Source organism: Puma concolor, chromosome B1 (assembly GCF_028749965.1).
Source record: "Puma concolor isolate L17-30 chromosome B1, mPumCon1.1.hap2, whole genome shotgun sequence".
NCBI lineage: Eukaryota > Metazoa > Chordata > Mammalia > Carnivora > Felidae > Puma > Puma concolor.
The window spans coordinates 58,996,743-59,023,702 of NC_141670.1; the positions used below are offsets into that span (position 1 = coordinate 58,996,743).

Below are 26,960 nucleotides of genomic sequence, written 5' to 3' on the forward strand. Positions count from 1 at the left end.
GCAGGGGCAGTGGAAGGTGGGGAGGATTATTCTGTAAGAAAAGAGGACAGAGTGCTAGACCCAAAGAGATAAATCTAAATCCTAAATCTAAACTAAGTCCATAATGAATGGTCAGAAAATCCAAGGGGAGGGAAAGACACCAAACTTCGAGGAGACCCTCGAAATACGTTTCAACATTCCAGCCTCACTCTCAAATGTTCACATCTGAAAGTTACGTTGGAAATTACCTGGGTCGCCTTGGTGACTTCCCGAGATGGTGCCGATACTTATATAATGAAAGGTCAGTATGAAACGCAACAGCGTCCAGGGGCATGAAACGCGCCAGCTGCTCTGCCAGAGAAGGCCAGCCAGGTAACCACCCGCGCAGAAATGTGGGGTGCGTACCAGGCCCAACGGAGTTTAGGAAGCCCGCTGCAATGGATCAAAGCAGCCACCAGATGGTACTCCAGGCTTAGGATCGGGGTGGACTTCCGGCCCTCCCCACCTCCCCCTTCACCCCCACCAGCCCCTCAGCAAGCTCCCAGGAGGGCGTCCAGGCCAACCCCGCCGCTGTCTTGCGGCGACTCCCAGCTACGAGGTCAAGAGTCGGGCTCCCTTTGAATGGACTCAGGCACTGGCCCAGGGGTGCAAGTGCCTCGCGACAGACCGTTACCCCGCCCGCCCCGCGCAGAGGGCGCTGACCCCAGGCGGGCCGGCGCGCGCGGCGGGCGGCCATAGGCTGCGGCGCTGGGCGGGAGGGGGCGAGGCAGGCCCGGGCGAGGTGGGACCTGCCCCGGCCCCCGCGGTGGGCGGCCGGAGCGCGTGGGGCCCGGGCCCGGGACGGGCAGCGGAGCCTGGATTGCGGTGCGCTGGGCCAGTCTGCCACCCAGCCCAGACCCGTTAGGGACCCAGACGCTGAGCGCAGTCCCAAGCCGGGGAGTTTCAGCGGCGGGGGGACGACCCAGGTGGCGTTTCCGGAGTTGGGAGGCACTACCTGACGCGGCTATTTTGTTTTTCTAGTTTTCAGCTACCGAAGGTTGGATATCGGACATGAATTACTCACGGTTCCTCACGGCCACGAGCGCAGCGAGAAAGCCTTCTGCCATCCGAATCATGAGTGAGTCCTGGGCTGGCGCCTCTGCTCCGGGGCGGGGGGGTCTCGCAGAGCCACTAACGTGGTGCCTAGGGCCCGCGCCAATTGCACCCTTTCATTAAACTGTGAAAGCCTCTGTGAGCCAGGCTCTGCGTGCAAACCTGAAGCAGGCACAGACTTTGTTTTCGGAGAACTCGTGCTGGAACGGAAGGCACCGAATTGGTTATCTCTGCTCCAGTGTAGCAATAGAGAGAGGGGCACAGGCTGTTGTGGGACACGTCCGTGCAAGAGGGAGGGTGTGCTGTCTAGAAAGGCTCTTGCTGGCAACATGAGTAGATGTTGGTTTGGCACAATGTGCTTGTGTGTGCGGAGTTGGGAGGGTCTGGTAAACTGGAGAGAAAGGAGTGAGCCTCTAAGCTTGACAGGCCGGTAGGCGCTAAATGGAGGAGGGTTTTCTGTTATCATGGCCCATTGCTTACCTTCCTGATCCCTCCGCCTTCTTAGTTGGACATCTCCAGTCTGTAGTTCCTCCACCAGTGAGGCCGGTCCAGAAGAAGTTATTTTATGTTCTTATTTTCGACTAGCATTCTATCACTAGAAATTGCTTAACTTTACAGTTTTATGGACTATAATGCAATACATCGAGCTATCTCTGTTTATGAAAATCTTCACTGAAAGTGTTTCTTCTTCTCTTCCAAATTTATCATAGCTGAGACATTGAGCAGGGCACCGAAATCGGTCATCTCCTTGGCTACTGGATCACCAAACCCCAACACCTTCCCTTTTAAGACTGCTGTTATCACCGTAGACAATGGAGAGCCCATCCAGTTTAATGAAGAGATGATGAAGAGAGCACTTCAGTATTCTCAGAGTGCTGGGTAGCTATCAATAGACAACATAATTTTGTTGGTTTATTTTCATGAGTAATATTCCAAGGCCCATTGATAAAGTAGTGTGTCTTTTTTAACTGGGTATTCAACAGGTAGGAAGGTTTGGGGTAGAATTTCCAAAGAATAATTAAGAGTAACAGATGCATTGAATGCTTAACACCCCCTCCGTGACTGCTCCTTGACTTTAAATGATGGGGAGACTCAGAGAAGGCTTCTAAGAGGAAGTACCTACCATTAGAGATGAAACTGAAAAAAAAGAGAGAGACAGAGAGAGAGAGCTAGAGGAAGAAACCAGTTGGGATAAAGGAGGAAAAGGATGATCCAGGAAGAAGCAATTTTAAGTCTGGGGGTAATTTTGTAATAATTAGATTCCCTTAATAGTTGCAGACACCTATGCAGATACTTAGCCTTCAATGCAGAGGTCTCTAATTTCTTAAAACAAAGTTGGAACATACACTTTATGATTTTTCTTAGCTGGTCTTCTTCCAATGATAAAGAGTAATTTATAGAGTGTCTACAAATTATACTTCATTAAATTTTCTTTGTTCTGTGATTAAAAAGGACACTTAAATATAGCACATTATGTAAACATGAATTATGTGTAATAGACACATAGGCTTTTCTTTCCATGATACAAAGAACTTGAGATTGAACTTCTAGGTAGCCTATGGAAAATTTCCTAGGATAACAAAGAATTGATGATGCAGTTAGTGCTCTAGTGTAAAAGAGACCAGGCTTTGGAATAAGAAAGATGGAGATTCATATCTTAGCTCATTTAATGTAAGCTGACTGACTTTATGTGAATTTATTAATCTCAGTCTGTTGCCTTCTCCTATAAATAGGGATATTAATATTAGCAAAAAGCATTTGAAGATTTTTAAATTGAATGTATAAAGTGCATAATATAAAGCTACCATCTAATTCTTATCTACTATTATTACAATTTTTAATACTATAAATTTGAAAATACATTTTATGCTGTAGAATCCCCGAGCTGTTGTCCTGGCTAAAACAGTTACAAGTAAAATTGCATAATCCTCCCACCATCAATTATCCAACCAGCCAAGGAAAAATGGACTTATGTGTAACATCTGGCAGCCAAGACGGCCTTTGTAAGGTAAGACTGAAAGGAAAGGGAACCCCACATTAAGAATCATATTTATGTTCAGGGTGCCTGGGTGGCTTCAGCTCAGTCATGATCTTGCAGTTTGTGGGTTCGAGCCCCACATCCGGCCCTGTGCTGACAGCTCAGAGCCTGGAGCCTGCTTCGGATTCTCTGTCTCCCTCTCTCTCTGCCCCTCGCCCACTCTCACTCTGTCTCTCTCTCTCAAAAATAAATATAATGTTTCTTTAATGTTAAGAAAAAAAAATTTTTTAAAAAGAAATATGTTCATAAATACACTCCTCTCTCCTAACCACAAGAGGATCATGTTTTATGAGTTACTGGTAGTCTATCTTTACCTAGAATTTTAAACATGGAATTTAAAGACATTCACTAACCTGGTTTTTCTTCAGTGTAGATCATGTGGTTAATAACCCATAGCCAGGAGTCATTAAAACAAGATTCCCATGAAGGGAATACTCAACTCCTACCAGAAGCTTAGTGAGCACTGCTTAATTCATTTGGCTCAAAGACTCAGGTTACATTTTGATTTATGTAGTTATGAAATTTCAATATGATTTTTAAATTCTTTAGAGGGGATATCCTGATAGTCCTGAAGTGAAATGTAAATATTTTGCATGGCTGCTTATATAATCATCTGTGTTCACAACTGCTTACATCTGGACTTCTTGGATGTGTGCTTCCCTAGATCTCTATGTATGTCTGTCTCTGACTTATTTCTGGGTTAATTCTCGTGTTATCTCTCTCTCTGTGTGTCTCTCTTTCTCAGTTATTCCATCTGCCTCTCTCCTGGGTTATAGGAAGTCTATAACCACCATTGGGGGATTTTCATAATAAAGAGACTGTACCTATGGTTCTCGATTTCATCTGTTTTTTTTTCTTTTCTTTTTCATGAATAATTAGTCCTAAAGATTCTCTACATTCAGTCTTCATATCTAGATTAAAAAGTGCTCTTACTTATCTTAAACCATAGTAGCTTTGTTTTTCTTCTTATGAAAATGTGAAAGCTGTAATCTAGTTAGCTTTAATGAATTTAAAAAAAATTTTTTTAACATTTATTTATTTTCAAGAGACAGAGAGCAAGGGGGGAGGGGCAGAGAGACAGGGAGACACAGAATCCAAAGCAGGCTCCAGACTCTGATCTGTCAGCGCAGAGCCGGATGTGAGGCTCAAACCCACTAACTGTGGGATCATGACCTGAGCTGAAGATGGATGCCCAACCAACTGAGCCACCCAGGCGCCTCAGCTTTAATGAATTTTAATTAAATTATTACAGCATGATGTATTGAAGTAATAAGAATATAATTTTTCCTCCCTATTTTTTTATTTAATTGGGGGAAAAGGAAGATTAGCTACCGTTTGAGTGTTTGCTTGAAGAGAAACAATTGTGATTCCATAGACTAATATGAAAAAAGGTCTTTTCAGTTAAATTCTTAGGAAGGTATACTATGAACCTTTTTTTTCCCAGAAAGATGCTCAAGACAATTTATCTGTCACAATATCCATCATATCAAAGGAAGATAGCATAGATGGTCAAATACATCAATAACTCACTCATTTACACACACGTTATTACAGAGGCCTTAGTGGGAATCTGGTTTACTATTCCTTCCACTTTGTTCTCCAAGATAGATATCATTTTAGTCACCTGTGTGTCTGTCTGCATCTATTAAACAGTGCCACCAGATAATAAACAGCCCTTCTTTTCATTTAGGTTATTTGATATCCTCATGTCCCCTAATGGACATAGAAAATGTATATAATTAGGTTTTCATTTGACCTATTGACAATGGACATGCCACCCAAGTAATTTGTTTAGTCCTAGGATGTCCTGTAAAGCTGAATCACTTGGAAACTTTCTGGAGGTGGATACTGTTTGTCATATAAGGCCAAAACCTCATAAGGAAAAAGGAAAGAGAACATCCTGGGCAAAATCAGGAAACAAAAGTCAAATTGTCTATCTCAGTTGATAATGGCCATACTGTTTGTCATGAGATACAGGTTTAAGATGAGGAAGGAGAGGCTTGAACCAAGGATTGTGACACACCACAAGGAAAGAAAAGATGATTCCACGAGTTATGTAAGATTTAGTCATAAAAGACCCCCTTTGATTTAGGCTAGAAGTATCTATTGTCTAGGTCATATTGTCTGCAAAATCTCCTAAAATTTGTCAAGCCTGTCTTACCTGATCTCTAAATATCCTTTAACATTGTTGATCTTCCCATCCTTTCTGAAACACTCTTCTCTGATTCTCTCAACACCTCACTGGCCCAATTGTCCTGCCTTCTTTGCAGTGTCCCCTTCTACATATCCATCATTTATTAGACTTCAAGGCTCAGTCCTCAAACTTCTTCTCCCCTCAGTCCATATACTTTCCCTGGGTACCTCCATTCACACCCTTGTGCTCATCATAGCTAGTAACTTACACGTTCCTTCCAAATCCATGTTATCCATCTGTCCACTTGGAACTGTGACAGAATGTTTCAAAGGCATCTCAAACCAGAACATACTCATCACCTTGTCCCCCAGAGATGGACAACTTTGTGGTTCTGTTTATCAGTGAATAGCATCACTCCCTCCAGGAGTCAGTCTTCATGGTTCCCCTTCCTCATTCTCCTATAATCCATAATTGTGTTCTCTTGGCATGGATTTTCTAAATACCTCTTCAGTTTTCCTCTCCAATTCCATCGTCACTGTTGGTCAGGCTATATCTGCATCTTTCTCCAGAACTACAGCAAAAACGTTCCAGAGAATCCCAAAATTTCCCAAACGTTCCACATGTGTTCTCACTCATCTTTTATTCTTTCATATTGTTGCCAGAAATAACTTCCCAATATGCATATCTGATAATGTGACTCCTCCTTCCCAGCCTCTACCTAAAATTCTTACTGGCCTCATGTGGCTTGAATGCCAACGTGGTATTTCTCTGCCTACTTCTATCAGATCTCACGCCACCTTCCTCTTTACGTCCCACTTTAAGCCACAGAATTCTTTCAGTTTCTCAAAATGTACCTATTGTAATCCCCTATACCATCTCATCACTTCCTCAAGGAAGACTTCCCTGAATGCCTGGAATTCCCGGATTGTCCAAGTCCTCTTTCAGTGAGCCCTTATAGCATTGTGCATCTATAGTTCATAGAACTCACCATTGTTTTTAAGTATACATTTATTTAGTTATTTGATTAGCATCTAGCTTTCCCATTGGACTAGTACCTCCATGAGGATAAGAACCTTGTTGCTCTGCTCATCATTTTGTCTCCATACCATACGCTGGGTTGGCTTAGAGTAAATATTTAGTATATTTTCAAAGAAGGAATAAAAGGAATAAATGAATTTTGGGGTCAAGCTAGTTATCTTACCCTAAAACAGAGGTTGGAAAACTATGCATAGCTTGAAAAACCAAATCTAGGCTTCATCTGACTTTATAAATAGAGTTTTGTTGGAACTCAGCCACACCTATTGGTTTACGTATTGTCTTTGGCTGCTTTCTCACTATAGAGGCAGAGATAAATAGTTGTAATGGAGATATTATGGCCCCACAAAATATGTACCATCCTGCACTTTACAGAAAATTTGCCAACTCCTACTGTAGAATCCTAATGAGCTCAAAAAAAAAAGGGCTCTAAGAATTGAAACAATACTATCCAACCTAACCTATGCTTCTTTTGTTAGGTGTTTGAAATGATCATTAATCCTGGAGATAATGTCCTCCTTAATGAACCTGTTTACTCAGGAACACTTCAAGCTGTGAGTACACATTTTTATTAAAAGGCAACTCTCTTTCTTATAATACATAAGAAGAAAACATTGTACCTTTGGAATTATCTGTCCACTGAAAAATAAGATAGGAGAATCTTAAATGATATATGTAAAATATGTTAAGCGTACCCTCCACTTTATACATTTCTTTTTACAAAATCTAAATATGTAGATGCTAAAATTAGGTTGTGCAAAATCACATCCAGCTTTCTTCATGTTTCACTTGAAATGCAACTTCATTTACAAAACCGTATCTTTCCATTACCATCTTTTATTACCATATGCCTAAGTATAATCATGTTGTATGTCAATTTAATATAACGGTAAGCCAATATGGTATAATTAGGACTTTCCACTCTAGCATTAAATTAATGGGACTATAATATCCAGAATGAGGAAGCTGGTCATCTGGCTGTACTATGCACTAATCAGAACACACCATTGAGAATTAGGTTTGTTTGGGGCACAATACTTTAGGATAGCCATGGATTGACTTCTGCATGTCCTCGGGTTAACAGAACTGGAATGAAAGGGTGGAAACTACAGGGAAGCTATTTCAACTCAATGTAATAACTTCCTAGCCATGAGCCTCACCTGGCTCCTGACTGCCTAGGGAGGTAAGGTACTTATTGCCCATCACTGAAGATTTTCAAAGTTACTCTGAACTGTCATTTAACACAAGTGTTAGAAAAGTAACTCTAGCTTAAAATAGGGAAATGAATGAGATGACCTTTATGCTCTGTTGATTCTAATATCATGGATTCTCTCTTTTTCGAGTTTAATACCGTCTTTAAAATTAATACATAAAACAATAATATAGTGTTAATGAAAGGCATATTTTCTCAAAACTTCTAAGTAGGGATAAAATTGATATTATAAAAAATGCTTTTCCTATGAACAACCTGAAAAGGAAATTAAGAAAATAATTCCATTTATAATAATAGCCAAAAGAATAAATATCTGAAATTAAATCTAACAAAGGGAGCAAAAGACTGGCACCTATAAACTATAAAACACTGTTGAAAGAAATTAAAGAAGATCCAAATAAATGGAAATACATCACCTATTCATCAATTGGAAGACTTAATACTGTTTAGATGTTAGTAATACCAAAGCAAACTATAGATTCAACATAGTCCCTATCAAATTCCAGTAGCCTTTTTTGCAGAAATAGAAAAGCCAATTCTTAAAATCATATGGGATTGGAAGGAACCCAAATGGCCAAAACAATCTTAAAAAAGAACAAAGTTGGAGGATTCCCACTTCCTGATTTCAAAACCAACTTCAAAGCAACAGTAATCAAAATAGTGTGGTAATGGTATAGGGATAGACATATAGACCAATGGAATAGAATTGAGTCCAGAAATAAACCCACACATCTATGGTCAATTTATTTCGGTAAGGGTACCAAACCATTCAATAGAGAAAGAATAGTCTCTTCAGCATATCATGCTGAGACAACTGGATTTCCACATGGAAAAACAGAAATTGGACCCTGACCTCACACCTTATAAAAATTTAACTCAAAATGTATCAAAGACCTAAGTGGAAGAGCTAAAACTATAAAATCTTAGGAGAAAACATACAGGCAAATCTCCATGACCTTTGGTATGGCACTAAATTCTTAGATATGATACCAAAAACGTAGTCAAAAAGAACAAAAAATAGATAAATTGGACTTCATCAAAAATTAAAAACTTGTGGGGTACCTGGGTGGCTCAGTCAGTTAAGCATCCACCTTCGGCTCAGGTCACAATCTCATGGTTCATGGGTTCGAGCCCCATGTTGGGCTCTGCTGACAGCACAGAGCCTGAAGCCTGCTTTGGATTTTGTGTCTCCCTGTCTCTCTGCTCCTCCCCTGCTTGTGCTCTGTCTCTCTCTCTCTCTCAAAAATAAACATTAAAAAAAATGTTTTTAATTAAAAGCTTTTGTGTATCAAAGGACATTATGAAGAAAGTGAAAGATAGCCTACAGAATGGGAGAAAATATTTGCAAATCATATATCTGATAAGGACTTAATATCCAGAATATATAAAGACCTCCTGCAACTCAACAACAAAAAAACAAATAACCTAATTTAAAAATGAACAAAGGACTTAAACAGACATCTCTCCAAAGAAGATATACAAGTAGCCAATAAGCACGTGAAAAGTTGCCCACCCTCATTAGTCATTAGAGAAATAGAAATCAAAAACATAGGGAGATACTACCTGACACCTACTAGGACAACTTTTTTTTAATGTAAAATAACAAGTGTTGTTGAATATGTGGAGAGATTGGAACCCTTGTACATTGCTTGTGGAAATGTAAATTGGTACAGCCACTGTGGAAAAGTTTGTCAGTTTCTCAAAAAATTAAACGTGGAATTACCATGTGATTGATTAGTTCAAGTCCAAGTATGTACCCAAAAGAACTGAAAACTGGAGCTCAGATAATTGTACACAAATGTTCAGTGCAGCATTATCCATAATGGCGAAAAGGTAGAAGCAACTCAACTGTACATCAACAAGTGAAGGGATAAAGTGTGGCATATACATATGATAGAATATTAGTCAGCCATAAAAAGGAACAAAGTTTTAACACATGCTACAAAATGGATAAAACTTGAGAACATTATGCCAACTGAAAGAAGCCAGAGACAAAAGGACAAATATTGTATTACTCTGCTTATATGTTTCTTATATCTAAAATAGGCGGATTTGCAGACACAGAAAGTTAGTGGTTAGCAGGGCCTGGGGATAGGGAGGAATGGAGAGTGACTGATTAATGAGTACAGAGTTTCTGTTTGGAATGATGAAAAAGTTGGGAAATCAATAGTGATGATGGATGTACACATTGTGAATGTGATTAATGCCATGAATTGCACACTTAAATATGGCAAAATTTTTGTTGCATACCTATTTACCACGATAAAAACTAAAGTAAAATAATTGCTTTTTCTTAATTACTGGATACTAATTAATAATTACCAAACTCCTTATATAATGCTCATGAATGTAAAACCAATGTCTATGTAAACACATGCACAAATGTTTTCACCTACCCAAGCAGAAACTGTGTGCCACACTGAGGAAATGTGCAAGTAAGCAATATGTATTTATTTCATGGCCCAATATTAATTTGTTTTATTCATGGTAGATGTGCTTTCTTAGACTAAGAATTTTTAGATTTGTCATAAATTTGTCTGGATTATTTCCACTTAGTACATAATTCCACATTTGACTGCTAAGAGTGTTTGCTTATCCTTTGGAAAACTTTATTTTCTGAGAACCTCACTAAATTATTGTTATTTCCTAAGTTTCAGGTTTTTTTTATATTCATCCAAGAATAAGACTCCACAAGATTTTTATAAAATTAGGTCTATAAGCAAGGCCGTTACTCGCCATCTCAGGCTTAGCAGTTGGTGAAATGTGAAATACTTGCACATACCCTGGTAAACTGCTGCCCTCCCTGTACCTCCTCATGCCCATCACTACCCTGGCTCCCCTGGCCCCTCCCCTAAGACCACCCTTAACTTCCCATCATACAGAATTAATGCAGGGGGCCTCCAGGACTCTATTCCAGTCAGATACTGTTTCTGATGTTCCCATGCTATATCACCTGTTAAATATTTTGAATATCACCTTTGCTAGTAACTATTTTAGGTATTAGCATAACAGATGCTTTCTGTTTAACTTGCTTTGTCAAAAAAAAAAGCATTCATTAATAAACATCTACTTTATGAATCAGTTCTAACTATAATTATAAAGATAATTCAGTCAGAAGAGGCTAGGTTATGCTGCATAATGAATGACCCCAATCGCATTGGCTTATGGCTAGAGAGGTTTATTTCGCTTATATATTCCATGTCCACCGAAAGGCAGCCGCAGCTCTGTTCGATGTCATCTCCATCCAAAGCCCCAAGCTGACAGAAGCAGTCTCTATCTGGGACACTCCCAGTTTCAGAGCAAGGGGAAAAGAGAAATAAAGAACCACAAGCTGGGATTTTAAAGCTTCTGCTTGGAAGAAACATATATCACTTCTGCTCACAATTTATCAGCCAGAGCAAGGCATAGGACTGGTCGATCCTGACACAGAAGAGCAAGGAAGTATACTCCTTCCTGTGGAAACTGGCAGGGGATATTGTCGAACAATAATGGAATCTACCCCAGGGCAACGATAAAATGAGAATATACAACATCAACCTTTGTAGCATAGAGCTGAGTGCAGGTTTATATGTTTAAGGGTCTAAATGGTAACATTCTTGGTTAGTATAAGAAGAACCATTGATGACACATTTTGTAATCATGTCTGAACTTGGGCTTTCCTTTTTTTTGTGCTCAACAGCTAATGCCACTGGGCTGCAACATTATTAATGTTTCCAGTGATGAATATGGTATTATTCCAGGCTCCCTCAAAGAAGTACTTTCCAAATGGAAACCAGAAGACTCAAAAAACCCCAAGAGAAACACCCCCAAATTTCTTTACACTGTCCCAAACGGCAACAACCCTACTGGAAACTCATTAACAACTAACCGCAAGAAGGAAATCTATGAGGTATTTTAAAAGAAGGTGTATGTGGCCATGTTCTTGTTTATTTTCAACGTTTGAGAAGAGTACTGTGCAAGCTCTCTTATTAGCCTCTTGCTTACAAGGAAAATAGCTTTTAATAAAAGGAAGTCCTCTATGCCAAGGGCTCTAATAAATTTAAACACAAGAAATTACTCCATCCTTTGTTAACTATGAGATTTTTCTTTTCCTTTAATAGATTATTTTCATATAAAAGGAAATAGTATTTTTGACCCGATATTAAATTTTAGGAAGTTATTTAATATTTGACCACAAGTTTGATTTTCATTATTTTATATTTATATTTTCAACTTGTCAATTTTCTTTCCTACTCCTTATCATTTCAGGTTACAAAGAAATTCTTTAAAAATAAAAGGAATGCTCCTTTTGTAAAGTCTCTTTTAGGTACCTGACTATGATGCCTAAGCTTCCACTATAAACATTTTTTTAAAAAATCAACCACAGGGGTGCCTGGGTGGCTCAGTCAGTTAAGTGTCCAACTTCGGCTCAGGTCATGATCTCCTGGTTCATAGTTCAAGCCCCACGTCAGGCTCTGTACTGACAGCTCAGAGCCTGGAGCCTGCTTCAGATTCTGTGTCTCCCTCTCTCTCTGCCCCTTCCCTAATCTCTCTCTCTCTCTCAAAAATAAATAAACATTAAAAAAAATTTTTTTTAGGGGTGTCTGGTGGTGGCTCAGTCGGTTAAGCATCTGACTTCGGCTCAGGTCATAATCTCGCAGTTTGTGAGTTCAAGCCCCGCGTAGGGCTCTGTGCTAACAGCTCAGAGCCTGGAGCCTCCTTCAGATTCTGTGTCTCCTCCTCTCTCTGCCCCTCCCATGCTTATGCTCTGTCTCTCTCTGTCTCTCAATAATAAATGTTAAAAAAATTTTTTTAATAAATAAAAATTAAAAAAAATTTTAAATATCACACACATACCTAGCTATACAAAAATCTTTGAAAAATAAGAGAACTATGCCTTTTGTAAAGTCTCTTTTATGTACCTGACTGTGTTCCCTAGATTTTTAGCTACAAATAGCTTTTATTTATTTATTTTTAATTTTTTTTAATGTTTATTTATTTTTGACAGAGAGAGAGACAGAGCATGAGTGGGGGACGGGCAGAGAGAGAGCAAGACAGAATCTGAAACAGCCTCCAGGCTCTGAGCTGTCAGCACAGAGCTGGACGCGGGGCTTGAACTCACAGACCACGAGATCATGACCTGAGCTGAAGTTGGATGCTCAACCGACTGAGCCACCCAGGTGTCCCAGCTAATAAGTTCCAAATAAGGGGTACCAGGGTGGCTCAGTTGGCTAAGTGTCTGACTTTGGCTCAGGTCATGATTTCACATTTCATGGGTTTGAGCCCCACATCAGGCTCTGTGCTAACAGCTCAGTCTGGAGCCTGTTTCGCATTCTGTGTGTCCCTCTCTCTCTGCTCCTCCCCAGCTCATGCTCTGTCTCTCTGTCTCAAAAATAAAAATAAATGTAAAAAAAAATGTTTTTAAATAAGTACCAAAGTCATATTAAACTGTATAGACTGTACAGTGGAATCATAAAGAAAGCTTTCAAACAGTTTCTTTCACTCATTTATATATATTTTTTTGAAGTATTGTCTTATTTTTCACGCATTCCACAGTTCTGTCCTGAGTTCTCTTCTTATTTACGTATTACTCCCAGATAGTCTCATCCAGTTGTATGTCTGTAAATTTCATTCTATATCATAGAAACGCCTTTCCCCTGAACGCCAGACTTCTGTATCCAATTTCTCCATCCAATTTATGTTTCCAACATCCAACATAAGTGTCTAATAGGCATTTCCAACCTACCATGACCTAATAGAACTCTTGATTTAGTGCAGCCACACCCCAACCTCCAAGTCACACCCCTAACATTCTCCATCTCCATAAATAGTGCCACCATAAACAATCACCTTTTATTCTTCTCTTTCCCTTCTCTCCTCTCCCAACTGTGGACTCCACCACCAAATGGATCCAAATCCACCTGTTTCTCTCTTCTCCCCTTAGTCCCACCATCTTCCCAGCCACCACCTTCCCTCACTGGTCTGCTAGTATGGTTTCCTCACTGGACCCCTGCTGCATTCCAGTTTTGATCCTCAACCAATTATTCTTCACACAGCAATCAGGCATATATGTCGTTCCCCTGCTGAAATATAAATGTAAAGCCAGTCTCATGGTCTTCCTGTTTACAGTCCTCTTGTGACTTCCCCTTGCAATTAAAATAAAATCCAAATTCCTTCACCTGCCTCCCAAAGCTATGTGACCTGGTAGTCTCTTCTCAGGCCTTGTCATTTATTATCACCTTCTTGCTGCAGCCCCCTGGCTTTCTTTCCATCCCTTAAACATGTCAAGGTTTTTTTTTCTTTTTTTTTCCCCCCCACCCAAGGGCTTTTGGTCTCACTCATCCCTCAGCTTAGAATCTTCCTTGATATTTGCACAACTGGCTCCATCCTGTGATTCTGAGCTCTTGCATAACCTTGTCAGGACAGGCTTCCCAATAATTCACTCTGAAATAGCTACCCTATCTCTCTCTCTTCCTCTCTCTTTCTCTCTCTCTCTCTGCCCCCACCCCCCACTCAATATCACCCTGCTTAATGTTCTCCCTAGCCCCTAAAACCTCTCATCTGTATTTCTTCTCTTCGTTATCCATGGTCTTATGTATATCATCTTTCCCAGAACTTGGAATGTAAGTTCCATGTGAACGAGAGGCCTCAGTGCCTTGTTCATCCCTCTATCTTCATTATCTACAACAATAAGTACTCAGTAGTTTCTTGGATGGATGGATGGATGGATGGATGGATGGATGGATACAAAGAATTATGATTCCAGTCAGCTTAGACAGTTCTTAAGAATTAAATATATGACTTTAACCTTTTTTAGCTTGCAAGAAAATATGATTTCCTCATAATAGAAGATGATCCTTACTATTTTCTCCAGTTCAACAAGGTAAGTGGTGATATGAATTTATTTCACAATTGGAAGGTAAGTTGTAAGTTATTACACTGATTGAATTTTAGCCTGGCTGCTGAGTCAGAGCTAATCTATCTTTATGTGGAAATTAAATAAAATTATTAGTAATTTGCTACCACTTCAATCTTAAATCTTTCAGTTTTATCGCAGAATTGGTATCTCTCGTGTCTGGCATTACTGCTCTTTCCAGAAATAGACTTACCTTTAAAATAGTAGCTAGCTCTCTATACCACGCATTTGGGCAAACAGTAAATCAGGGCTGATGGTCTTCTTGAACTCCAAATTCTAGTTCATAGCTTTTTAAACATCATACAAGGGATATGAGGTAGGTTTCATTTGGGATAGGAACTAGTTTCTTGGCAGTGGCTGACTAGAATGATGTCTGCAAAGGATTGGGAAGCTGCACCCACACTGAAAGAGAAAGAGGGTCATGCCCAGTTAGTGATGTCCATTATCGACATAGGAAAAGGCATTACTGGCAGCATGCCACATATTTTCCATCCCTGTCCTGAAGGCCTGGATTCTACCTGCAGAATAATGGGTTTTTAGATTCTTTTCCACTATATATTCATGCCACTTTTCATGATCATGCTCTCCTAATAGATAGCAGCGGTGGTACAGACTCCCAGTGCCTGATTCTTCAAAATCAAACACTATATTTGCTCTCATGTCTGCAGAGAACATATACTTGCATTCAATGCTCCCTTAAAATCTGCTGGAAAGAAACCAAAACTCTTGATTTTTCTATATAGCTTGCTGAATACCACATCTACCTACCTATTCTTTACCCTCAACATGACTGGGCCCCTTTTCTTGTATGCATCTACAGTGAAGTCAATGTTGCAGATTGACTAAATTTCTCAACTTGTTTTATCTCTCTAGCTGTTCTAAGGATCATTCTCTCTCTAGATAATTCTGACTGCTGCTGGCCCTCTTCATTTTGATCTAATCCAGACAAATTTTTCTTGAATCCTTCCTCAAAATCTGCTGATCCTGGACGTCAACCTTTGAGGCTAGGAGGGCCTATTTGAGGTGTCCCTAAATTCATAATAATAGCATCTTAAGCAAATGAATAAACCCTTCTGTGTGTTTCTGGCAGAAAAGCCATGAAGAAAGACAGGTACTAATAAAAGAACATGCATCTCTGTTTCTTATTCCATTTTAAAGGGTTGAGATTAAGGTAACAGAAAAGATGGCTGTGTTCCTATCCAAACCTATGCCCTTTCCATTCTCTACACAAAATAATTATACAGTCACTAACAGAGTTCTCAAGCTAACAATATATATTTTTTCCATTTCAAGTCCTGGGCACCAACATTTCTTTCCATGGACGTTGATGGGCGTGTCATCAGAGCTGACTCTTTTTCAAAAGTCCTCTCCTCTGGGTAAGCCCTTGTGTCTCAACTTATGGCCAGATCTAAAAAAGATAGACTGTACCTGAGTGTCTTTTAGTCCAAATAATTCTCATTTGAGATACTTGTATTCCCCTTACCTTAAAGCATCAGTTTGATTATTAATATATGCCTTTTCTTTCTTTATTCATCTCCAGAAATCAAAGGTATGTGGGCATTAATCTAAAGTTGTAGTGGGACTGGTCAGGTTTTGGGTTTCACATATGAAAGAACACACTTCAAAATACTTGGTCAGATTTGCATTGTATCTTTAATGTAGTCTTAAATTTGTATTTTAAATAACAAGTAGTTAGTTTTATTAGAACGTTTTCGTGGTCTAGGCCCATTTGTCCCCAGGTTACAACTGTCTTCCTAATGAAGGCAGTAAAGTCACATGTCATATTTGTTAATACAGGATTGGTATTGCACCTTTTCTCTTTTTGTGCAGGTTGAGACTAGGGTTTATAACTGGTCCAAAACCCTTGATAGAGAGAGTTGTCTTACACACACAAGTTTCAACTATGCACCCCAGCACTTTTACACAGGTAAGAACAATTTCAGAAATAGGTTTTTTTTTTTTTTTTTAAACAATCAGAATAGAAAATAGATATTAGCAAGTAAGACTGAGTTAAGGTGGCAGGGAGTAAGTCACTGATACTGAATCTCTAGTTCCAATATGGACTGAATTAGAAGATCAGATACCACAGATGTTTACTCTAAAAGGCAAATCAGGAGTGCCTGGGTGTCTCAGTCAGTTTAGTGTCCAACTCTTGCTCTTGGCTCAGGTCATGATCTCTTAGTTAGTGGGTTCAAGCCCCATGTCGGGCTCTGCACTGACAGGGTGGAGCCTGCCTGGAATTCTCTCTGCCTCTACCCCACTCATGTACTATCTCTCTCTCTCAAAATAAATAAACTTTTAAAAAATGTTTTTAATAAATAAAAGGCAAATAAGAATTGAATTGACCTGGTGTTTGCAGTGTAGACCAAACTCCTTGCAGGTCATGGTGTCTTAGTCATCTTGTGTCCCTAGCATCTATCCCAGGAACGCCATAAAAACTTTGTTGAACTTGAAGAAAATGGAAGTGGCCTTACTGAAGTAATATAACTTTAGCTTCATTGTCTTGGAATCCATATTGAGCACAAGGATTCCAGACCTATTTAGGAATTGCTTGTTTGCCTTCATTGCACACGTGCTAACCTCCCCTAAAGACACTGGTTGTAATACATTTTAGTTTAATAATAAAGTAAAATTTATTTTGGAGAATGTATAAATTTCCTCACAAGCTTTGAGAAATTGTTGGATCCATCCCTAATGCAATCTTTAGAATCAGTACTTAATCTTAGGTAGAATTGCTACCTAAGAACTCAAAATGAATAGAATGGTATACTAAGACCAGGACGCTTGTTTGATATTGTACATTCCATAAAGAACATATCGCCATTTTTATCAAGTTGGGGTTTTTTCCCATATTTTTTGTCCGTGTTATCAACAAAACTTCACTATCCATCTATGGCATTAAAGCTTTCATATTATATAGAAAAATCACTGAGAACCTTATATAACTATATATCTACTATATATTTTTTATATTTAGAGAAGCAATATAGTATGGTAATTAATGGCATCGATCTGGAGCTAGACTGCCTAACTTGAATCCAGGCTGTGTCTGTGACCAGCTGTGTGACCCCAGGAAAGTTCACCTAACCCTTGGGCCTTGGTTTCCTCACCAGTAAAGTAGAAATAATAGCCTAATTGGGGTATTATGAAGATTAAATTATCTACATATGTAAATATATTGTAATAGTTTCTGGCATATAGCAATATAAATATTTGTTATTGTCATTAATTCAAATTTATTTTATTATTTTCTTCTTTTTTAAGCTTTATTTATTTTTGAGGGAGAGACAGAGCATGAGTGGGGGAGGAGCAGAGAGAGGGAGATGCAGAATCTGAAGCAGGCTCCAGGCTCTGAGTTGTCAGCACAGAGCTCCACGTAGGGCTCGAACTCACAAACGAACTCATGAACCTGAGCCGAAGTCGGACGCTTAACCGACTGAGCCACCCAGGCGCCCCTAATTTACATTTATTTTAAATCACTATGTAAAGCTGGTTCAGCTTGTTATATTTTTTTGTGGTTTACAGGTAATCAAGAGTGATTTGCTTTGATGTCACTTTTTAGAGGGTGAACCATGACATTTGTTGTCTTATCTCTTTTAGCTTCTAGTATCACAGCTTCTACACCAATGGGGAGAAGAAGGTTTCCTGGCTCATGTAGAGAGGTATTGCAATTTAGGTTCCAAATTTTACATAGAAATGTAATTCTTTTTATTCATTTTCATTTTTGAATTATTCCAAAATAACGGGAGAAAAATGCAATGGTACAAAGCTTACCAGCAGACAGGTAAACAAACATGCTGTGTTCCCATTTCAAGTATTCAACATTTTATTTTTTTTTTTTTTAATTTTTTTTTTTCAAGGTTTATTTATTTTTGGGACAGAGAGAGACAGAGCATGAACGGGGGAGGGGCAGAGAGAGAGGGAGACACAGAATCGGAAACAGGCTCCAGGCTCTGAGCCATCAGCCCAGAGCCCGACGCGGGGCTCGAACTCACGGACCGCGAGATCGTGACCTGGCTGAAGTCGGACGCTTAACCGACTGCGCCACCCAGGCGCCCCGTATTCAACATTTTAAACAAGGTGGAAAACAGATTCCTATAGACTGGACTCCAGAGCCTTTGGGTTTCTTCAATCAAGCATGTATTTAACACATGCTTTTCATTGTTTGTTTCTTCCAGGGTTACTGATTTCTATAGGAAGCAGAAGGATGCATTACTGGCAGCTGCAGACAAATGGTTAAGTGGTGAGTGGAACATATATCCTGTCCTGTGATAGACACTAGCATTTTTATGAGTGGGGAATAAACACCGCATAGTGACTGATAATAAGCCTGGGAGAAAAGAAACAAGAGTCCAGAAGTATTCTTGCCAAGAAATGGTGCCCTGTAAGTAGTCTCAAAAGTAACAATCTCCAAACCCTGGCACTGTTCTACCTATCTCTACATTACCTGTCCGCTGCGAAGAGCTTGTGTTTTAAAGGGAGAAAAAAGGACCTTTTAGTCTAAAAACCCATCAGCAATAACTTAAAGCTAAATGATGCCAATACTCAAAAGGTTTTAGAGTTACTTCAAAATTTCCCGCAAACAGCTGAGGAATTGTCAAACAACAGTATACTCCTTTTCTAATCAGACTGTATAAAAACAAAATAGTACATTCTAAGGCAGTTCTCTCATTACAGATTACTTGCATTCTAATCGTTAACCTCATTTATCTAATATTGTCTATTGCTAATGTGATTGCAGGATGGTTTAGATTTAATTTTCTACTAATGAATTACATGGTTTTAATTACATCATTAAAAAAGCCTTCAGTATGATTAACAGTAAACAACAAAAAAAAAACCAGTTCCTTATTTCCATCATATCTTGTTTTTTGTAAGCTCTTGGCAAATACAGAATTGTCTTTTTGATAAGAGTACTATCCTACCACTTTGTATAATGGAGTTAAAGAAAAGGTTTGATTCAAAAGCGACTTTTAAAAAAAGATAATTAAAATCAAAATAATTATCCTTCCTTCTTGGTTTCTCTATCCTAATACTCAATGAAACTTAAAGCCTACAAATGCATGTGGGTCTTGAATTTCAGGAACTTCTTTTCATAATTAATTACATTCTGATAAAAACTCTAATCCATTGGACTTCAAAACTATTACATAAAAGATAGGATTTATTGAAGCACTGGAAAAATGTAGGAGTTAAGGAATCTCCTAAATTTGAAAGAGCCACATTTGGCTTCTGCATGGTTCTAATTACGGGAAGCAGACATAGGCCATAGACTCCTCACACAACCCTAAGACTGACTACAATTAGAAATATATACTCATGTATATATCTCCCTCTCTACCTTCACCACCTCTCTTATTTGTGAAATAAACTCAGAACATCAATTGTCAGGACTCATAAAATTCTATGTTTTAAAAATGCTATCTCTGAAGGAACATTTTTAGAAATACTAGTTGACAGTTACTGCGATTGCATCATTAAGTAACAGATTTGACATCATCAAAACTGGCTTTAGCAGATATTTATTCTCTTCTTTGGTTTGTAGGTTTGGCAGAATGGCATGTTCCTACTGCTGGAATGTTTTTATGGCTTAAAATTAAGGGCATTTATGATGTAAAACAACTGATTGAAGAAAAAGCCATTAAGAAAGAGGTAAAAGGGGAAAAGAGTTGTACTTTTTCTTTAACATGACTTCTTACTTAAAAGTTGCCCTCCACTCCAACCCATAATATTTTAATATCAGATGTTACCTCCTATCTCTAGATCTCATGTCTCTAGTAATATTATTAAAACCATAATAGATTGTTGAGTCACATAATTATTCTTCTGGTCTACATTAATAATAATATGGTCATCCCAGCCACTGGTTAGTTTAGTAGCTAAGAGCAGAGGGTTTTTTTTTTCCTTATTAAGAAAGTAAAGCACACTCATGGCAGCAAACTTGGAAAATACGTAAAAGAATAATGAAAAATTTTTAAATAGCTTACCCCAATTTTGTGACCATTTGTAATATATTTTCTTGAAGGGCTTGTCTAAATCTAGTATTTTGGCTGTGCAATTATTTTCCAATTGTCAAAATTACACAGAAAAGTTTGTATCTTGTTATTTCCACTTAAAATCAGACTATAAGGACTTCTAGGTTTTTTTGTTTTTTGGGTTTTTTTTTCTCATTTTGTACTTAAATCTACTTAGTTATCATTCGGGGGCATTGATTAAGGTGAAAAATCTAAATATTTTCAAAATTGTTACCTAATAAGATATCTTTTCTCCGTGAATTAATTCTTTTATCACATTTGCCAGTCTTTGTAAACACTAAGATCTGTTTCTAGGATCACTTTTGTCTTGAAGCAGGAAGTACAAGCAAACAGATTGTGTTAATGCTGGCACAGGACCACGCTAGTGCCTGAGACAGGAGGTAGTCTGGACGTTGAAAAACTCATGTCCAGAGATTAGACGTGGAAACCGACTACCTGGACTTCAAGTCAGGCATCCTCTCTAACCATCTTACTTGAGGACAAGGCTCATCTTTATTCATTGTTCTAATCCTACTAATTCTACATACTAAGTACTTAACAAGTACTGACTTATTTCAAAGAAATACATATTATTATAATAAACCAGTTTTATGTCTCCTTTGCTTTTCTGCCAAGGCCATTATCATCAAGAACATTTGATAAGTGGCTGTTTATTTGTATGTATCTCTGAGCTGGGTGCTAAGGATATAGACCTCAGACTTTCTTGTAGTTTTTTCAGTGTTCTCCATATATCCCATTTATCCTGTTGCATGTAACCTTTTCTTTTTCTAAATAATCTCTAACTTTACAATCTCAACCTTAGCCCAATCCTGGTCATCTTGTAAAGGGATTATTACTTCTCCCACCTTCTCTTACAGCCCCTTGCTTGTAATACATTCCCAAACTTTTCCACTATATTGGGAGAAATGATGGTTTTCATTTTATTGTTATTCAGGACACAGAAACCCATCTTCTGCCTTGAAATCTCTTCCCCAAAATGGCCCACACCATGTCACTCCCAACTCATCTTACTTTACCAGACAGTGCCCAGATTTTTACCATGTAATAATCCTTTTGAATATCATGATTGTATTAGACAACATTCTCAAAGACTTAACACAATCAAAGTTTCTTTCTGACTCACATAAAACTTTTAAAGATGTGATCTGCAGGCAACTCTGTCCAAACAGTGAATCAGAGACTGTAGTTCCTTCCTTCTTGTTGCTCTTCAGTCTTCAACCCATGGATTACACAATGGCTACAAAATGGAAAGAGCATGATGGTCACACATGGAGAGATTTTTATGGGGAAGGCCTAGAAATGGCATGCATCCCTTCACATCCATTGGCCAAGATTTGGTCATATGGCCACATATAACTGGAAAGAAGCTGGGAACAGAATATATTTCTATACCCAGGAAACAGAGGAAATGGAGTTCACAGTCCGTGAGCCAACTGCCATGGTGCTCACATCAAGAATACCACTTGTTCCCACCACTCTGTCTTGACACACTTACATAACATTTTTTAGTCATTCACTTCATTAAATTTTTTACCTCCTTTTAGTTCTCCGGCCAGACCAATTTCTTCCCATCTCAAGGCCTTTACACTGTCTTCTCCCTAAAATACTCTTCCCCCACTTTTTGCTCGGCCAACAACTACTTATCTTTCAAGTTCCGGCTTAAAAGTTACTTCCAAATTTGATAACTTAAAAATGGTCTTTCATTGTTTGAATTTATATTACTTTTCTAGTTGGTTAAACATTTATTCATGTTTATTACCATTTCTATTTCTTTTATAAGCTGTACTTTGCCCATCAAAGCTCGAATTTTAGTGTTTTTCTTCTTAGTTTCTTTGTATTCTTTATATGGAGAAGAGGTAGCATTTGCCATATTTCTTATAAACATTTTTCCAGTTTGTGTGCTATTTTATTTATTATAGGACATACAGAATTTTTATATAAAATGATTTTTCTCATGATTTTCTTAAGTTTTTTTCAAATGTAAAAAGTCTTTACCCACTCTGAGATTAGATCTACCTATATTTCCTTTAGTTTTTTTTTTGTTTTAATGGTCATTCACTTGTTTTCCATAAACTCTCTTAGATATTAATGCTTCCTGGAAATGTTTTCTACACCGATACCTCAGCACCTAGCCCTTACTTTAGAGTGTCCTTCTCTTCAGCTTCTCCAGAACAAATGGATATGGTGAGCACAATATTCTTCTCATAATAACACTAGATATCAATTCCACTTTTTTGGTGCTTGTGTTCATTTTGTGAGTTATAACATTATTTAATGTCTTCTTGGGTTTCTCAGCAACAGGTATCAGTTAAAAAGTCATGAATTACTATTAAAAGACACGCTTTAACAGTCATAAATAGACAAATTCACGAGACCAAGTTGTAGTTAAATTTCCTTGTCTTCGTGAATAGTTTTCAGACTTGCTGAACAGTGTGAGCAGATTATTAACATGTTATGAAGAAAATTTCTTTCCTTCCTTCATGGAATTAACATGAGTCAACAGTACAAATTCATGAAAGCCATCAGTCTCTTTCTCTGAAGAAAAATGTATCAGCAAGGGTCAAATACAATGATATTAAATTCATCACAAGTCTGGGTTTAGCCATAATAACAAGAAGCAAAGAAACGAGTTCTTAAGGACTGTGTGTTTGGGAGTCCAAATAGAAGAGCCCTAATTGAACAGTGCCCTTAACCTTGAAAGAAGAGTCTGTACTTGCCCTTGCAGATGTATTGGTTCTTGGTGTGTTCTTTATTTACTTGCTTTCTCATGTCGCTAAATATACTTTTCAGAAGTTATGTCTGTTTTAACATATGAATAGAGTTAGACAATTGAAACAATATATAACATATGTTCAGGTGAGAGATCATATGAAAAAGTAATTAGTGTTATGGAGAAAATGGAAAATAATGATCTTGAGGGCTATAAGAATACACAAAAATCCTGGAACTCTGACAAGCTTATATCTACATGTATTAGTGGACATTGCTGGCATCCTACCCTGATAAAGCTGATGTTAAATTTGACTTTCCATTGCTTCAGTTCAACCTAAGATACTCTTTGTGTGAACTTTTTAAATTATCACAGACTTTTCCTAAGTAGCAGCCTAATTTCATTAATTCTTATCTCTTTCCTATTTTAGGCCTTCCAGAGATTAGCCCAAATTATTAAAGAATCTTTATGAAGAAATCTTTATAGTACTCATGGATTTTTCAGATAAATTATTTTTATGATTTAGCAGGAAGAAATGATCGTTGGCATTAGACTTACAGGTTAGATTTCATCAAACGTGTCATATCTGTAGTAATTTAACTAGATGACTTTTAAAGTGCCCTTAAATTCATCAGATTGCCAAAATATATTTATAATCTACTTATACCTTTTGATAAATATTCAACCTGAAAATTATTTTTATCCTGGATTTTATTGTAAAGAACTCTAGCTGCTCTATGGTTTCCCATAAATTTTCCTTGAAACTTAACATTTTACAGTAAATTATTTTGAAAATGTAAGAAAATAAATTCAAAATGGTATATAATGTGAACTCTTTCTATTTTTAGGAAAATTTAATGAAAGCTTGTTGCAAAAATTGTTAGGATTTGTCCATTGTAAATGATTTTCAGTAAGAGGACTAGAGACATTATGTTGTACCATAGATATCCCTTTAAAATAAAATTCTGAAACTAAGCACACCTAAAGGCATCAGACCTATTAATTCTAAATAAGGAAGAGAGATCAGGGGCTTAGAAAAATATGCTACAGTGTACTTTCATAATACTGCACAATTTATAAAAATACAGTCTTATCAGTTATGTAATTTAAATCTACACCCCTTTGAGGTACTTAGGATATACTTTTTAATGATTTTCTTTCTCACCTTTTCAGACCCTTATTTTTCCCATATGGCTATTGATGTAATATATGCTTATTAGAAATTTTTCAAACAATATAGTAAATATAAGTGATAAAGTAAAAGCCACTTGCTGTCTTACCCCCCAGTGAAAACCGCTGTCAACATTTATCATCCATCCTTTGAGATGTTTTTCTATGCATGTGCATGTTATATGTAAAATAATAGGATCTCCTTATGACAGTGTATCATAAATACCCTGCATTTGCTTTCTATTGCTGTTTAACAAATTACCGCAATGTTCCAAGATCTAGTAATTGTTAAGTTGTAAGTTCCTTTAAGGAATTAGGAAATCATTGTTATTTATGACATCCTTTGTGTATACAGGCATACCTCAGAGATATTGTGGGTTTGGTTCCAGACCACCACAAATAAAGCAAATACTGTGATAAAGCGGGTCAAATTAATTGTTTGGTTTCCCAGTGCATATAAATGTTTACAGTATACTGTAGTCTATTAAGTGTGCTATAGCATTGTGTCTAAATAATAATGTGCATACCTTAATTTAAAAATACTTTATAGGGGTGCCTGGGTGCCTAAGTCGGTTGAGCATCCAGTTCTTGATTTTAGTTCAGATCATGATCCGAGGGTAGTGGGATAGAGTCCCACATCCCGCTCTATACTCAGCATGGAGTCTGCTCGGGATTCATTCTCTCTCCCTCTGCCTCTCCCTCTCCCTCTCCCTCTCCCTCTCCCTCTCCCTCTCCCTCTCCCTCTCCCTCTCCCTCTCCCTCTCCGTCCCCTTCTTCCCCTCTGCCCCTCCCTGTTATCCATTCTCTCTCTCTCTCTCTCTCAAAAATAAATAAATAATAAAAATTAAAAATACCTTCTTGCTAAAAAAAAAATGCAAACTACCATCTGAGCTTTCAGCACTAGTAATCACTAATCACAGATATTAACAAATATAATAATAATGAAAAGTTTAAAATATTGCAAGAATCACCAACACATGACACAGAGGCACTAAGTGAACAAATGCTGTTGGAAACATGGTGTCAATAGACTTGCTTGACACATAATTGCCACAGCCTTCAATCTGTTAAAAAATGCATTATCTGTAAAGCACAATAAAGCAAAGCATAGTAAAATGAGGTATGTCTGTATAAACATATCCACCATAGTTATTAAATATTTTTTTGGCATCTGGATGAGACGTTACATCTTCCAACAGCTAAAGTTCTTGAGCAAAAATCTCATCTCAAAGCTCTTATTAGCTGACTTCAAGCCTGTCTTTATTTAATATTTATTTATTTTGAGAGAAAGAGCATGAGCAGGAGAAGGGCAGAGAGAAAGGGATACAGAATTCCAAATAGGGGATATCCCAAGTAATAGGGCAGAGCCCAGTACAGGGCTCCATCCCACAAACCATGAGATCATAGACCTGAGTCTACATCAAGAGTTGGATGCTTAACTGACTGAGCCACCCAGGCACCCCTAAGCCCATCTCTGTTTTTAAGACAACCAGTGGTAGTTATTTAGGAAAGTCTGGAAAGACACAGGGCCTGGAGGAGGCCTGAGATGAACCTAACAATTCCACTACTGTAAGAAGAAAGAGGAAAGTATGAATTCAGTTTATAAAAGTAAAAGTAAAATAAGCCTTCTGCTTATTCAGTAGTTTCAAAAATAATGAAAATTTCTTAGCCAGCACTATATAATTTCTGGCTTGCATTCATTTTTAAGTCACCAACAAAGAGTAGTTGATTTACATATTGATTTATAATCCCCAGCTTTCAAGGAAGGGATTACCTCTAACCACAATCTATAGGAATGTGTTTCTTCCAAGAAAAACAGAGTGGGAGAAAAGTAGGGAAGGAGAGCACAGGAAATGATTAGGCTGCCCCTTATTACTCAGTGTTTATTTTCATCCAGGGAGATTACCTTCCCCTCATAGAGTAAAGCACTAGAGAACTTTCTGGAGCCACTGTCAATTTTTCCAGCCTCTTGGGAAAGCTGTTTGGCAGTATATATCAAGAAACGCTAAAACGTTTATATCCTTTAACACAAGATATTAGATAGCGTGGACTGGCCCACTGGACAGAATTCTAATTTCCTTCTCGTGTCTTTGGGCGCAGTGGAAATGAAATACCACATTTCCAGATGCCCTGCAGCTACAGTCCATGTATGAGTGAAGTTCCATCATTCAGACGCCTGGATTCGGAACTGAGTTTAGAGGGGAGCAAGTCAAGAGGCAAGGCATCCATTTGCTAAGGCAATGTGATTTTACAGCAAGCAGCTTCTTGGTGTGGGGTTTTCTGATCCTGGCAGAAGAAATGAAATCCCAGGGCTAGAAACTGTCTCTGGAAACCCCATTTACTTTTACACGCATTCCAAACAATTTTGGAAACCACAGAATATATGATAATAAACACTTCACTTAAGTTAGCTAGAGTAGTTTCTGTTATCTGCCACCGAATGCCAACCAGGCCAGCTGTGTATGGGTCTCCAAGACCACCCTCAGGCTTGATGGTTCCCTAAAAGGACTCAGAAGACCCAGAAGCTAGTGTAGCCACAGCTGCCATTTATTGCAGCAAAAAGGATAGCGTAAAATCTCAAAGGGAAAAGGCACGTGGGACAAACACAATCTGGAGGAGACCAGGCACAAGCTTCCAAGAGTCCCCTCTTAGCGGAGTC

The 26,960-nt window shown here is 38.2% G+C and overlaps 2 protein-coding genes across 15 annotated transcripts in view; one reads left to right on the top strand and one right to left on the bottom strand.

Moving 5' to 3' along the window:
* The first annotated feature begins 485 nt into the window (after window positions 1–485).
* The window catches only part of AADAT (aminoadipate aminotransferase), a 32,477-nt gene continuing 6,002 nt past the window's right edge, over window positions 486–26,960 (top strand). For 2 of the 7 annotated variants that reach the window (XM_086703878.1, XM_086703882.1), the window contains exons 1-12: window positions 791–1,096; window positions 1,782–1,950; window positions 2,947–3,079; window positions 6,758–6,832; window positions 11,171–11,380; window positions 14,288–14,353; window positions 15,680–15,762; window positions 16,217–16,313; window positions 17,987–18,048; window positions 18,565–18,629; window positions 19,932–20,038; window positions 22,504–22,605. In XM_086703878.1, the coding sequence (XP_086560004.1) occupies window positions 1,030–1,096; window positions 1,782–1,950; window positions 2,947–3,079; window positions 6,758–6,832; window positions 11,171–11,380; window positions 14,288–14,353; window positions 15,680–15,762; window positions 16,217–16,313; window positions 17,987–18,048; window positions 18,565–18,629; window positions 19,932–20,038; window positions 22,504–22,605 (1,236 nt within the window). In that variant the 5' untranslated portion in view covers window positions 791–1,029. The other 5 variants (XM_086703879.1, XM_086703880.1, XR_015250135.1 and 2 more) reach the window with 5 other exon arrangements.
* Window positions 20,478–26,960, bottom strand: part of LOC147581661 (uncharacterized) — a 33,918-nt gene continuing 27,435 nt past the window's right edge. For all 8 annotated transcript variants that reach the window (XM_086703898.1, XM_086703895.1, XM_086703897.1 and 5 more), the window contains one exon: window positions 20,478–21,658. The gene's annotated coding sequence lies outside the window, so the exon portion shown is untranslated. The remainder of the gene's footprint in view (window positions 21,659–26,960) is intronic.